The 15151-nt window shown below is 36.1% G+C and overlaps 1 protein-coding gene across 1 annotated transcript in view; it reads right to left on the bottom strand.

Annotated features, from left to right (window-relative positions):
* Positions 1 to 7036: 7036 nt before the first annotated feature.
* Positions 7037 to 15151, bottom strand: part of LOC134676364 (cuticlin-1) — an 87919-nt gene continuing 79804 nt past the window's right edge. The window contains exons 8-12 of the mRNA XM_063534724.1: positions 10610 to 10718; positions 9886 to 10110; positions 9226 to 9433; positions 8312 to 8587; positions 7037 to 7309 (exon numbers count right to left, since the gene is read on the bottom strand). Of these exons, the coding sequence (XP_063390794.1) occupies positions 7085 to 7309; positions 8312 to 8587; positions 9226 to 9433; positions 9886 to 10110; positions 10610 to 10718 (1043 nt within the window). The 3' untranslated portion in view covers positions 7037 to 7084. The remainder of the gene's footprint in view (positions 7310 to 8311; positions 8588 to 9225; positions 9434 to 9885; positions 10111 to 10609; positions 10719 to 15151) is intronic.

The raw sequence follows: 15151 nt of genomic DNA, 5'->3' as shown, positions 1-15151 counted from the left end.
GCTTGTGACAATTGTCATCATATACATCACAAGAGAAATAAGGTGTATTCGGGTAATACCAAATGTCGGATAATTCCGAAATTCAGATGAAAATGACCCTTAATTCCATCATAATAAAAGTCTCTTTTCGGAATTATCCGACAGTTTTCGACATTCGGAATTCCCCGAGTAAACCTTACCTGTTTTTTGCCGATATAATACAGTTTTTTTTTAAATAATACAATGATGGTGACAAACAGGAATACGGCCCGCCCGATGGTAAGCGATAACCGTAGCCCATGGATGCCTGTGACGTCAGCGACAGTGAGACTTGTCGAATTGTCGCACCTGTCACGTTGGTGAAATAGGGGCCTGGTCTCACTTCCACCAACTTTAAATTAAATATAAAAAGGTTAATTAATTAGCCAAGAGCGATTGGACGGTTTCCAAAGCCAGTGCCAGTAGCGGTATCTTTTTCCATATTTTTCCTTTAACATAAAATTTTCAATATTAAAAATCCTAAATGGTTCTGCCAGAAATAAAATTGCATACGGTTTTATTTTATTGGGCAGGCGTCCGGTTTTTTATCCCATTCAGTCTTTAGTCCATCGCTTTCATCCGCACGGTGTACCCCTTTCATTTCATGTCAAACCCTCTACGTGTTGGCTTTGGCTATGCGCACGCTTCGCACGCATGGGAAAGGCAAATAAATAATAAGTAATGATCAGATCCATACGCATGCAAATAGTGAAGTTTAAATTAAAATATAGTTACTTAATTCGACTTGTAGAAATTCATCCACAACACTGCTCAATTTTAGTAAAAAAAACTTCAGTGACGTCGTCAATTTGTTTCCTATTTATATACAAAATTATTTGTTTTGCCATTGTATTATTGCTATATCCCTATTTGATATTTATTGAAAGGAAACTGCCTATGTACTTAACTCTTAATTAGGACAAATTATTATTTTACGACACAAATATAGTATTAAATAATATAAGTACAATCTTCTGTTACCTCTTTGCAAATAAGTAGGTATTTTTATTTGTATCAGGGGCAACGGAAAATACATGTGTGGTAATAACAATCAGCATTTAGGTGAACCGCTAGGAAATAAATTAAAATAACTTGTCATTAGTATTAATAATTATTTATTCTAGGTAAGTTTATTGCTGTAGCCACAATGCTACATGTAATATATTTATGTTATACCGCCTCAGTACCTCTTCTTTTTTATTTATTGTTTTTCTCTACAGATTTAAAGGATTTATGATATGTTACTTACTTGTTATTTTTAGTTATTTATTGTGATTGTTTTTATATGCAATATTTGAAAGCATGCCATCATTCTTAATACTTATACTTAATAAAGATCATTATTCTGTTTGACGGTTATAAATCGGTATTAAGTGTAGAAAATAATGTTGAAAAAATAAACTCAATACGACAGAGGAACGTGTTATTATTCGATTTATTTACCTATGGCTATTAAAGTACCTATGTGTATAAAATAAAGCTACATTGAATACAAAGTCGTTAGGTATTTGTCAATACGCATTATGCAATGCTTGGCGAGACTTACTTAAGTCGTGAGTAAAAAGATGTCAACAGGTAGTTACTGTAGACTGTCGATGACTGTTCTGGGCCCTATTTCACCAACGCGCCAAATGTCGCATTTGTCGACATCACTGTTACTGACGTCACAAGCCTCCATAGCCTACGGTAACCGCCTACCATCAGGCGGGCGGTGTGGTTGTTTGCCACCAACATGTTAATTAAAAAAAACACTGTATCGCCAGTAAATAAGTACTTATTTTTCGAAGCTAATGACAATTGTCACAAGAAATACGACAATTGTCACGAAATTCCGACACAGAACTCATTTGCTGTCAAGAATTACCGAAAGTTCTTTGAAAGCTTGTGACAATTGTCATCATATACATCACAAGAGAAATAAGGTGTATTCGGGTAGTACCGAATGTCGGATAATTCCGAAATTCAGATGAAAATGACCCTTAATTATCATAATAAAAGTCTCTTTTCGGAATTATCCGACAGTTTTCGACATTCGGAATTCCCCGAGTAAACCTTACCTGTTTTTTGCCGATATAACACAGTTTAAAAAAAAATACAATGATGGTGACAAACAGGAATATGGCCCGCCCGATGGTAAGCCATAACCGTAGCCCATGGATGCCTGTGACGTCAGCGACAGTGAGACTTGTCGAATTATCGCACCTGTCGCGTTGGTGAAATAGGGGGCCTGGTCCCACTTCCACCAACTTTAAATTAAATATATAAAGGTTAATTAATTAGCCAAGAGCGATTGGACGGTTTTCAAAGCCAGTGCCAGTAGCGGTTTCTTTTTCCATATTTTTCCTTTAACATAAAATTTTCAATATTAAAAATCCTAAATGGTTCTGCCAGAAATAAAATTGCATACAGTTTTATTTTATTGGGCAGGCGTCCGGTTTTTTATCCCATTCAGTCTTTAGTCCATCGCTTTCATCCGCACGGTGTACCCCTTTCATTTCATGTCAAACCCTCTACGTGTTGGCTTTGGCTCTGCGCACGCTTCGCACGCATGGGAAAGGCAAATAAATAATAAGTAATGTCTTACTTTTCTGGATTTGGGACCAGTGCAGCAGTGCCGGGCATCGCGTTTTTATTGACTCTCGTCTATCGTTAAACTTTTAAAATTTTAGCCATAGGTACGTCCTTTATTGCAGCATGGAATAGGAGGCCTGAAAAATAACTAAGATGTAGGTAGGTAGTTTATCGTTATGAGGCACGTACGGTACGGTACGCTCACATCTCAATGATACCTGCCGGCCTAGCCAAGGTTACAATCGCTATCGCTTCGACAACGAAAAGCATTATGTCTCTCTATCACTCTTCTATATTAGTGCAACAGTGACAGTTGCGTTTCGATCGCTACGTAGCGTAAGCGATCGGCATCTTGGCTACGCGGCCTGCATTGATACGTTTGCCGTGTTTGTGTGCGGTGCATATACATATGTATGCATATATGTATATATGTAGGTACCTATACCTACTTTAAATGTCGGCGTAGATACGTCGTAGCTAAAGCGTAGATAAAGTGCCCTAGGGAGAGAGATACTTTAAAAATGGTTTATCCTCAAGAAATTATTTATAGGAAATCGAATTACTAAAATAGTAATAAATAACGAAGCGTAAAAAATAAAAAATAAAATCGTTTCAACACATTTTATTCCATTAAACGAATTTATTAACAGTTTTTACGCGCTGAACACACTTCTGGAGAGACTTATAACGAAATATTCGTTAAGAACGACCCAAAAACATAATAAAGTATAATAAAAAGAAACAGAAACACAAACCCATAACAGAAAAACTTATCGGTAGAGAATATTGTAATATTCAAAATTGTAAATTAAATGGGTATATAAATAAATTGCACTTAGAGAAATTATTTTCTCATAATACGCTACGTAACTTAAGTTTATAATAAGTATAAATGCATTTTTTTGGGTGGCATATACGTACATATGTAGTTGGGAGAATAGCGGCATATTTTTGTTTATATATTTTGAATGAGTAGGTACTAGTAGATGACTATATTTTTTGTTATATATAAAATGTAGGTATGTTTGGTATTCAGCTGGAAAAATAAAAATAGGAGTCTAGAAAATTTATACTATCGTGACGTTGACATACTTTATAATATAATTTTTCGTTAGTCAACATTATTAAAGTTAAATTTTATTGTAACATTAGTTAACATGACGTTAATTAGGTATTTCGGTCCTGAGACTGTTATGTTTCATTAATGTTTGCGCCATTAAATCGGTTTACCTTTTGAATGTCGGTTTGATCTCCCAACGCTATGTCTTAATCATATTTCATTAACAAACCTGCTAACTTCAGTTTAAATAGCTTGTTTATTATTTGACTAAATATTAAATCTACTCATAGCTACGTGTTTACGTATTATTAGCGTTGATAATAATATATAATTTAATAATATTGAGCAAGATAATTTACGATCCTTTTGAATCATCATAATTATAAATCTTAACCATTTGATTTAAAACCAACCACTAAATAATAACATATTTACTTAGTATGCAACATTCATTGGTGTTTAACTATACCTATAATATGTGTAGGTACAGTACAGTTGTCTATTAAAAATAGTCCATTACTTATAGATGGCCAACCACTTTCTCAGTAAAAGAGACGCGAAAAACGAGCTTACAATTTTTACTTTTGGAAATGGATGGCCAAATTATAAGCATATACATTAATATATCTACATAGTTTAAAAATATATTCTTGAAATAACTTATAAAGAGGTACTTAAGTGTTCTAAAATATTCTAACAACATAGAAGCATAGGCACAATTGCCAGTCTATGCTAGGATGTCGTGAGAATATTCTGTGTTAACATAAAATGTAAAAAGCTGTAGGTAATTTTCAAGTCAGGGCCACAACCACATTTTATTTAAAATATACAGGCATATTCTTGTTTCTTCAACCAAAAACGTCACACTGACAGATTAGATCATAACTAATCCGGATCTAATTCATAACCTGTTATTAAATAAGAATACGCCTGATATATAATCAAGGAAACGTTGACCTTGATTTATTTATAAAATAAATGTATGAAATAGCGTAGAAAATATACATTTAGATACATCAACAGTAACAGTAAACCAGTGGCGTAGCGTGACCAATCTAGCCGTGAGCGAAAACCACGTCTGCGAGACCTTTTCAATGTGTTTTTACAAGGTAATAAAAGGTTGGCTTCGCGGCCTCATTCACCCACGCTACGCCACTGCTGCTGAGTAAACAATTCTGCCCTGCTAAGCCGAGTGGCGCTACTTATCTCAAAAGAAAATGCATTGCTAATTTATACTTTAGTTTCTATAACTGAAAATTCTATTTTCAAAATCATTTGTTTTTGAGATAGCGCTTTTCGGCTTAGGAGGGCAGAATTATAGGTAGGTACAATTAAGTTTGATAAACGCAGAATGTACCTCTATTCCGTCAATTACGTCAGAAATAGACATTTCAGTATAATTTTCCTATAAATCAAGAGTAGAGTTTTGTGCACAATGTAAGTACAATCGAGAATATCCCCGGTGAACCACTTAAGAAATTATTTTCCTCGATCCTTACGAGGGAGCTAAACTTCGCCTCCCATAGAGATAACCAATTACGATACATTTAAGATTCTTTATCTTAATAATGAAAAGGGCAGAGAGTATCAAAAGGTACCTAGTAAGGACAGTTTATTAGTTGTTGTTGTTGTTGCTTAGGCTAAGCTTCGCCTCCCCATAAAGATAACCAATTATAATTCATGTTGGATTCCTTATCTTAGTTTGCAAATGCCGCCCGTCAGAAGGACAATGGACGGCAATAAACTTTACTTGAGCTAACGTTTTTTTGTCATCACAAATTTTTTTAAGTGATATGCTATTGGTCATCACTTTTATGATATCGCCTGACCGTCTGTAAGACGTTTTAATGATTTTAACCCTTAAGGTGGTGCACCGCCAATATCCCCGATTGTACCTACGTCAATGATTCTCATATAAATACTTATCTATAACACTAAACTTAACCTATTGGCATGACTGGACAATATCCTTACACTTAATGCTATAGTATTCGTAAATGATTATAAATTAATAAAGGGCAAACTCTGTACAAAACTTATTGGTATAAAATGTAAAATATTCACAACAGTGAAAAATGAATACAATCAGGTTTCATAGGACTGCGTCCGTAGCACGACTTAGCACCATTAAGCACGCGGTGTGATTTAAAACCATGTTATTTTAATATTATCTCATCTTGTAAAGAATAACAAATACCTTAGGTATAATAAAATATATAGACTAAACACAATTGACAACAGAATAAACTTATCAGTTTATCATCATTTGACCTATGTTCTGGAAGCATAGTATGAAAGCAGTCATAGATTACAATTGCTACAGTATAATACAATTATTAATTAAAAGAATAAGTTATAAATGCATCATCGTTTGTAAAAAAGTATGTTGAATTCATTTTTAAGTAGATTTCAATTTTAACCATTACTTATAGTTATATCATGTGCATATAACACTAAGCAAAAAGGCTAGTGTACTATAATATTCTTTTGGTCATCCAAAGCAAAATTTAATTTGAAGCAGACATGCTCAGCTTTTAAGGATATTGTGAGATATAATATATGTAGGTTACGAAAAAAAAAACAATTTTCTGCTATCAGCCTTCAGGTTAGGTACCTACAATCTGTTAGAAATATATAGACATGGTCTAGCTCTATGAACAAGGGCAGCTAGGTGAACATGATTTACAAAATTAGAATTAAAATAATACCACCGGCGTTTGTTTCTTTTTGCTCTGGATGACTCAAAATCAATACAACTTATAGACGTGCCAAATCAAGCAAAAAACTGTCGTGTCGGAATAACAACATCACCATTAGGCGCTAGCACCTAATCGTCGTAGTTTGGCAATCGCAACACTAGACCTATTCTAGATGATTTTAGGGTCAGTCGCACCGACAATAATTGACGGGCTGGTCAACGTCAATAAGCAATGAACCATGAAACTTCACATACTTACCATTAAGGTTTGCGAACGTTTTAACCTTTTCACCGCCACGCCAATGAAATAATAAAGTGTCATCAATATCATATCAAAAATTGCAGGTCACAAACCTGAATAAAACCACGACTTGATATGAAGTCCCGGCGTGTGAGCACAAAATGTATTGACTTTATTCTTTTTTCTTTATTCAGGCAAACACTGAGTATAAGTTTACAGCTATAGCCAAGACACTTACTTATACTGTTAATACAGTCATATGTAGTCAGTATTATAAAATTAGTACACTCGTATTACACACATTATACATTTTTCGAACTATTTCTAGAATTATTATTACTATCTAATATTAAGTATAGAGTCAATGGTGGCGAAAAGGTTAAAGATTCGATGCAACCGACGCTACCGATTCACATTCGACCGGGCACGTCTATCAGATTCATCGTCCGTCATTAAAAAGGTCCCAGAATATAAATATAGGGCAGTCTCCGGGGGATCAGCCGTCGCGCGAGCGGTGCGGGTGCTGCGGGTCGCCGAGCAGCCTGAGCGCCATCCAGGCGGCCAGCGAGTGCGCGGCGGGCCGGGGCGGGGCGGCGGCGGCGCGCGCGCGCAGGCGCTGCAGCAGCACGGCGGCCGCCAGCGCCGCGCCCGCCGCCGCGCCCGCCGCCGACGCGAACAGCGCGCCGAAGCTCACCGCGCCCATGCACACGCCGTATACCACCTGAAGACAAAATGTGACCGATCAAATAACCGTCGGTCGCTAAACTGAATGTATCTATACCTATCGTTGATGAAGCTATATAGGTAGTATGAGCTTTACCTACTCGCAATTTACTAGTCAACGTTTACCTCTCATTTAACCTTAAATAATCTTAAAATAATATAAATTTTAATTTACATACTTATTAAGTAATTTAAATAATCCCGAACAAATGTCAGTTTAAAATTTTTGGTTAAAAAAATAGTCCGAATGCGCAATAAATACCTAAATTGTCGAAGCGCTTGCCTACCGGTACGGCAAACATGGAAATATCGACGAGATTTAAACTCGCGACTCCATAATCCCCCTTTACTCGTAATTGGATCGTTGTTACTCATATATGCTGTAGCATAGGTATGCGTCTAGTGACATTTACCGTGAAATTATTATAGTTAATAAGTTTTTAAAGGCTACTGAAGTCCCAAGTCATGTTGAACATTTACCGGTAATAACGCGTTAAAACATACTAATGTTCTAAACAAAGCTGACTGGTAACTAAACCAGAATCTATTATCTTATTATCTATTAGAAAGAACTTGAAAGAAAGTAAACGATCTTGGCATGTCTTTTAATTGAAAAATGCTTTTTAAAAATCAGTAACTATTACTGATGAAAGCAGAATAATATAAATTATCGTACTTATTAGATTTATAATTGTTACATATTTGTTTGTTTAAAATGTGTTTTTCAATTAAAAGTCACATCAAGATTGTTTATCTTATTTCTAATGCTAAAAAAAGGAACTATATATATGTATTAAATAAATGAAAACCAGAAATAATCACAGGACAATATTAAAGTAGGTAGGCAAAGGATTCAAGATTTTCAAGAAGCATACTAAATCCTTATTTTTATTTTTTTTGTTAAAGTCTATACTTACTTTTTAAATTTTTTATGACTGTCTAGTTCACAATTACTTTTTCGTCAAACATTACAACTTCTTTTATATCATAATCCACTTACTTCTTCTCTAATCCTGCCACTAAACACGGTGACTGGTTCTCTTGTCGGACCAAACGCTAAGTCAGCCTCTGAGACCACTTCGTAGATGCCCGAAACGCCAACATCCGCGGATCGTCCCTCCCGCACAGTCCTCCTCTTGCGGAGGGACCTAGGGCCGGCCACGGCGGGCCCCGGAGGCTTGGCGGGCACCACGGCGTCGGAGACTGGCTTGTCGGAACCGAAGGTCCGCGGCCCGTGGGGGAAGCGTTCACGCTCGTCGAGATCGCTGGGACGATCCTGGAAAGTGAGGGATGTAGGTTTTATCGACAGTTACTTTGTAATTGTGTTGTAAATTACATTGCTATTATTTTAGGTGTTCACAAAATTAGTTTTTGCTAACTAGTGCTTTTAAATTTTTTTTTAGTTTATTTCTGACCGTAATCCATACGTCCACACCAAAGAATTTGGATGTTCAAAAACTTTATATAATTTTTATTTCGCCCTATAATTATAGTTTCGCCTTGTAATAGGTATATAAATAATTACTAGTTACACGATATAAACTAAATGTTTATATGTCGTTATATATATATATATATATATATATAAAATATTTAGTATAAAGCGTAATATCTCTTTTTGCATGACTTCACTTTTACATTTTGTTATGTAGTATGTAAGTAAATATATTTGCCTTTTGTGTATTTCAAAGCTTATTTTGTCCAAGCAGCATGCACGAATGCCACGCGCTTATATACTGTATATCCTGCTACCTGTCATTGGCAAAATTATAATTGTGCCACTACCTAGTAATTTTATTTAATGTCCTCGCAATAATGCACACCAACCACATTGTGTCATGCTGATACAGGTTAGTGAAAGTAATTCCCAACTCGGTACCTCTTCACCGAACGTCCACCGTCACAGCTACTTACAGTGAATGGTCTAGCCAGAGCCTCGACCAGCTCCTCGACGGCGGACATGTGGTCGGAGTCCTCGACGACGGGCGCGGGCGCGCGCTGCGGCAGCGGCGCCGGCGCCGGCACCGCGTCGCCAGACACCTCGTCCCCGAAAGCTTCTTCTAGCGGTAAACGAGTTTCTTCTATCATGCTCGATTCTGCTACTTCTTCGGCTGATGAATCACTGAAAAGTGACAAGCTTTTGTTAGTTTACTTTGCATCACCTTCGTATCGTGATGAAAATTGAGCCTGATCGATTTTTGCCAAATTTTCAACGCTCGTTATTTACAGTCGACATAAGATATATCCAAACGGCTGAGGTGCTCAAAAATCTGAACGCGCACTCTAACGCCTTGACAATAAAGGCGTGGTCAGATATTTGTGAGCGCCTTGGCTGATCCTATATACAGCTTGGCAAAAAAGAGTAAAGAAGAGAAATTAAAAAGTGGCAACACTGTAGTGTCGTCCCTTTCAAACCAATGGATATAAGAAAACGGGACGATACTACAGTGTTGCCACTTTTTAATTTATAGTCTTTTTTGCCAAGGCTGTACCTATTCCTAATTTAAAAATCGTAACTCTACTGGCACTATTTAAAAAAGTTCCACGAGTTAAGCAGTATGCCAACATTCTTACTTGATTTCATTGTGGTCCCGATGAGTCCGATCATCCTTCCTGTCCAGAGCCCCATGTCTCTGAGGAGCCACACCGGCTAGCTGACAGTGGTCCAAGCAGCCGTGCCTGCAGATCTCCACTTTGCATCGAATATGCACGCTCAGGGCATCAGGGAACTTGAAGGCGTGGAAAAAGGCGTACGTGATCACCGTTGCTCGCTCATCTGCTGCCTTGGCTTTTAAAAATCTGAAATTACAATAATGTGAATTAGATCAAGCGGGGTAGGCATTCGATCGTGCTAGGACATTAATATTAGGACTAACTGGTCAGCGCGTGTAGGACTTAACGGTATGAAATCAGCCGCAGGTACGCGCGTCGCACGTAGGTATTATGTATGTATCTATTGTACCTACCCTCATAAGGCCCAGCCATACAAATGAAAAATATAAAATTTGCCACAGAAATTTGAATCTTTAGTGTAGACAATAGAGTTAGATTGCGATTGCGGTTGTTGATTTTGCGTTTTTTAAAAACTAAACGAAACAAAGCAAAAGCATCTCTGTTCCGATGGAATATGATTTAAATTTCATTGAACTGAATAAGTCCTATAGGTAGGACCTTGGGCTTAGGAGGCTACAGCACGCATGCTGGCAGTCACTAATAGGAGCAGACCCTAACTGGGTTCATCAACAGGAAACAGATGATTAGTATCGTATACCAAGCATATAGGTAATCGGGATCCTACCTGGATATCATCTTCGGGCGCAATACGCAGCCGTATTCATCTGAAAGCTGTATAATGTGTCCGGAGCCATCAGACGCTGCACACGATTTCACTCGCATATCGAATTCACCTGGAAGCAAAAGTTATCCACGTGAAGTTACGGTCTTGGACGTTTATTTCTTAACAAATTCACCGCTGAGCTACGGTCGTAGCGCTACGTCGTACCCGATAACATGGGTTTCCCGGTATATAGCGAAAATGCTTCGTAGAGGTAAAACGACTACAACGTGTCGTTATTACGTGTTAATAACGTAATAAACTGAACACAACATTAAACTAACTTCTTTCAAGAGAAATAGTAAGAATTTAATTGTGGGCAATAAAATGGCAGGATGTGTTTTGCTATAAAAAACTTCAGAAACAACTTGACATGTTTTGACGTTATCATTATGAAGTGTGAATGGGTTTCTGTCCATTCACTGGTTTCTGTCTATAATTATTGTGATAGGTAGTGATATTCCTCCTATTTAGGGTTATTATTTTTTGCTGTAATTTTGTAATGAATAATTTGTTGCCAAATGGTTTTGAAATAGATTTTTAATTTGTGAAAGTGGTAGTAGGTATTGTACAAGTGTATTATATAATACATAGGTACGAATTATTATTTTTATACAAATTTTAAAACTGGTCTTGCTTTTAGTAACTTACAAAGTTGTTCTTCCTTTAGTTACTTACAAAACTGTTGTTATTTTCTTAGGTCTAAGGTATATCGATATACCAATGTTTCCAAAACGCACTAGCTACACTAATGCCACACTTAGCAGTTTCAACGGGAGTGCTTCTTAACTAACCCATTCATCCAAGTTGAGTGAAAAGTGATTAAACTGTTTACCGAAACCACAAAAGGCTAAAGTATGGCCAAACATGCAAAGGCGGAAACACGTAAACAAATATACCATTAAACAAAGTAAACACGAGGAAAGCTGTCGCAATACAAAGTTGACACGACGGCGGCGACCGGCAAGTGGGCTTTAATGTAGTACGGTCAAGCCTCGAATATTCATGGAATTTTGAATCTTATTTCAGGGACATCACATATACGGGAGTCAAATCCTGAACTTTAATTACACCACAAGCACACTAGAATTTGGCACCCATATAAATAGATCTCAATTCTTTTTCCGGCGAAGTCAATAACGACGAATATTCTTAATATTGAACTTGGCTCTCATTTTACATTTATGTTTTTTATGGGATTGTTTTATTATTCGATACGGGGGTGGTATCTTTTAGTACCACTTTGTAGTTTGAAAGCAAGCGAGGTCATGTAAAAAGGTCACTATATCTCAGCCACGTCGGCAGCGTGACATGCCTAAATGTTATAACAGCACTTTGAACTATCGTCATAAAAAATAAGCAAATAGGATCATACTCGTATTTACGTTAGTTAGTGACTTGACTTTTTTTAGTGCATAGTTTTCTGCCATTATTGGATTTCGAAAATACTCTGTTCACTTTAAAATATTCAGAGACTTACTAAAATAAATAGATCAATGTAATGAATTGTACAGTCGACGTCTAAAATATGTTTACACTTTTGCACCTTTTTCCTTGGTAATAAGGCAAAAAGTGTAAACATATATTTGACGTCGACTGTACCTAAACAATTAAACAAGATCAACCAATCATTTAATAGACTGCAACACCAAACGATTCATATCTCAAAATGTTTTGCTATCTACTTTACTACAATGTTTAAACTTTGCAATATCGGAGAACATCACATTAACAATCAGAGGGCTTAAAGATAATGAGGTGGTCCACGCACGATTGAACAATGAACATCGTACTCGCCATCAATTAAATTAAACCACAATTTATCTTAATTAAGATAATAATCGTCTTTATCAAACATCTTGTTTACATCTTTATATCTGATGTTCTCACACCGATATTTTCTCGTTTTACATGAATTAATTTCTTTTTTTTTCTGTACAACTAGGCTTTATAAGTTGTTTGTCAATAAAGTATAGCATCCAATTTTTGCTACCTTTATACGAAGTATTATTTTTTTATTTAGCCCGCTGCAGTTTCTCAATATGAGTGAGCCCCAAGTTAATTACCATGCTTTAAAACTAGTGGCCATACAATCTAAATATAGGCCTAGAAAAGAAAAACCAAAAACTAAATTGAGAAAATTATCCATATAATTGATCTTTCTCAGAAAATCGGCTGAGAAATATGGCTTGTATAAGAGAACAGTCGAACATACCTACAAAAGCATTTATGCCGAAACGGAGACGCTTTCACGCGCGTTCGCTCGGTCAATAATTTTGCCATTAGTAAATATGTGCGGCCCTAAGCAATTCTTGTAATACATTTTTATTAGTTGTAAGTTACGCTTATTGTTTTCATATTTACTTAGGCATAAGCTTAACCTCTTAAGTCTAAATGTTCATAAAATGTATGTACAATATTTGTTGTAATCTAATTTGAAACTTTCATGAAACAAATAAAGTAGTATTTCTTTTGTTTCATTGCGTTTTAAAACAAACGAAATTCGTTCCAATTTACTTATAGAACAAGGTTCAAAATAAAAATTGGTAAAACTTTCTATGGTGGGTCTTACGAGGTTAAATAATATTATAATATTGATAACTTAGATACTTAACTTTTTTTTTATGACCGAGCCCATTATCGCAACCCACCACTGGTAACGAGACCATCATGCCGTTAAACAAACGTATTCGAGCGTATTTGTCTAGTATACTTTTTACCATACTCTATACCGTTAACGGCGATATTTGCTCGTCATTATTGCCCTGTTAGACTCACATTATGCGATTACGAGCCGTCTTTGAAGCTTCTTTTGCTTGCTATTCACATGTTCATACGAATTGAAACAGTTTCCGTAAGGTTAAGGTGACTAATGTAACTACTTATGACTTATAAAATTGATTTACTTGATGTAAACGCAATATAAATATTTTTAAATTACAAGAAAACGGAAAAGTTCTCATCCTTGAGCGAGATTCCAACTCTCTAGTTGTTTTGGATTTTCAGCATTTTCCTAGCACCCGTCCCGACATTTTGCGTAACTTTACAAAATTACTTAATCAAATTACCATCTGAATTTCCCAAAGGCTAGGCCTTTTGTTTTCTGTGTTGGGAATAGTCCGGTTTCCTCGTTGTACTGAATAGCAAGGGCAAAATGTAAAATGACAATTCGTAGTGTCCCGAGAAACTCATTAGTGGGTTATGTTTTTTTGTGACTTGTAACAATAACATAGCGTAGCGTAGCAGATAGCTGTCTCTCTGTCACTCTTTATTAGCGCGATAGAGATATAGATTAGCGTTTCTGATTTCTGATTAGGTGAAAAAAAAAACAGCTGTCCCCAATGGTAACAAATGAGAAAAAAAAACCACTAGTTACCACCAAAGCGAGTTGTGACTATTGGTTTTTTTACTCAGTTTTTACCATTAGAAATCATTTACAGGTACATTAAAATAGATGTAGGGATAAGACGTCGACTGACTGTTTCTTCTTCAAGAATTTTTCTTAATTTGGAAGCATATTTCCATGAAATGAGCTATCGAGCCTATCGAGTATTTAAGGAGATTGGACTTATATTTTCAAATTCTGCGTCGAACAAATGATTAAGTTGTAAACCAAAGCCAAGCACCATCGCAAGTACCACTTTGTAACTTGTAAGATATAATGATAATTGTTTCGAACGCGCTCATAACGAGTGTTAGCGAGCAGCATCATTAACATCGGGCATCAAACAACATTACATTCATAACTGTTCGCTATATCTCGAGTTGACATCACACCTCGGCTGTCAGCGAGACTCATATCAGTGAATCTGTGACTGACATACGTGGGTGTTAATGCCTATTCCCTGCTTACGTTTTAAAATACCGATTCGATTTACTTGTTAACTAGACTTGTTAAATAGAAATAGATAATTGTTTTTTCCTATAACATCAACGCTTTTCTTGTGTTTTGTAAACTGCATGTATTAAAAGTTCGGTATAAACCAAGTTTAATCGGATAATTCACGTTTTAAAATCTGTTAATAGTATGATGATAACTAGTTAATATCTAACAAACTTCGAAAGCGGGGCAAATATGTATAAAACCAGAAGTACTTCATACTTTAGCAACTACTTACTGCAACACCTAATATAATATCTTGCTTACTGTTGCTACAGTAGAAAGCACTTCTACCGATTTAGTATTTATGTGCCACGCACCTTATATAAATCCATAAACCACACTGTGCTTTGAGTAGTTTATTGTACCTACACGTGGATGGAGTCAATAAAATTGGCTGTTTGACCCAAAGGTTAACTGGCAAAGAATGCCTTCTGGCATTAAGTTCGCATGTTGTACAACTTTTACTGTGCAATAAAGTTTTAATAAAGAAATAAAATTTACCAAATGCGAGTCGTATTCAAACCATGAGGATTCCATAGTGTCAAGTAATTTTTAACCCCCAAATTTTTTATTATAATTTGTTGTTAAAGCAGCAATAGAAAATCACACTCTGAGAAATATTC

This window comes from Cydia fagiglandana, chromosome 2 (genome assembly GCF_963556715.1).
Source record: "Cydia fagiglandana chromosome 2, ilCydFagi1.1, whole genome shotgun sequence".
Classification (NCBI taxonomy): domain Eukaryota; kingdom Metazoa; phylum Arthropoda; class Insecta; order Lepidoptera; family Tortricidae; genus Cydia; species Cydia fagiglandana.
The sequence above is the reverse complement of the archived record's forward strand: the minus strand, read 5'-3'. Positions and strand labels throughout refer to the sequence as shown.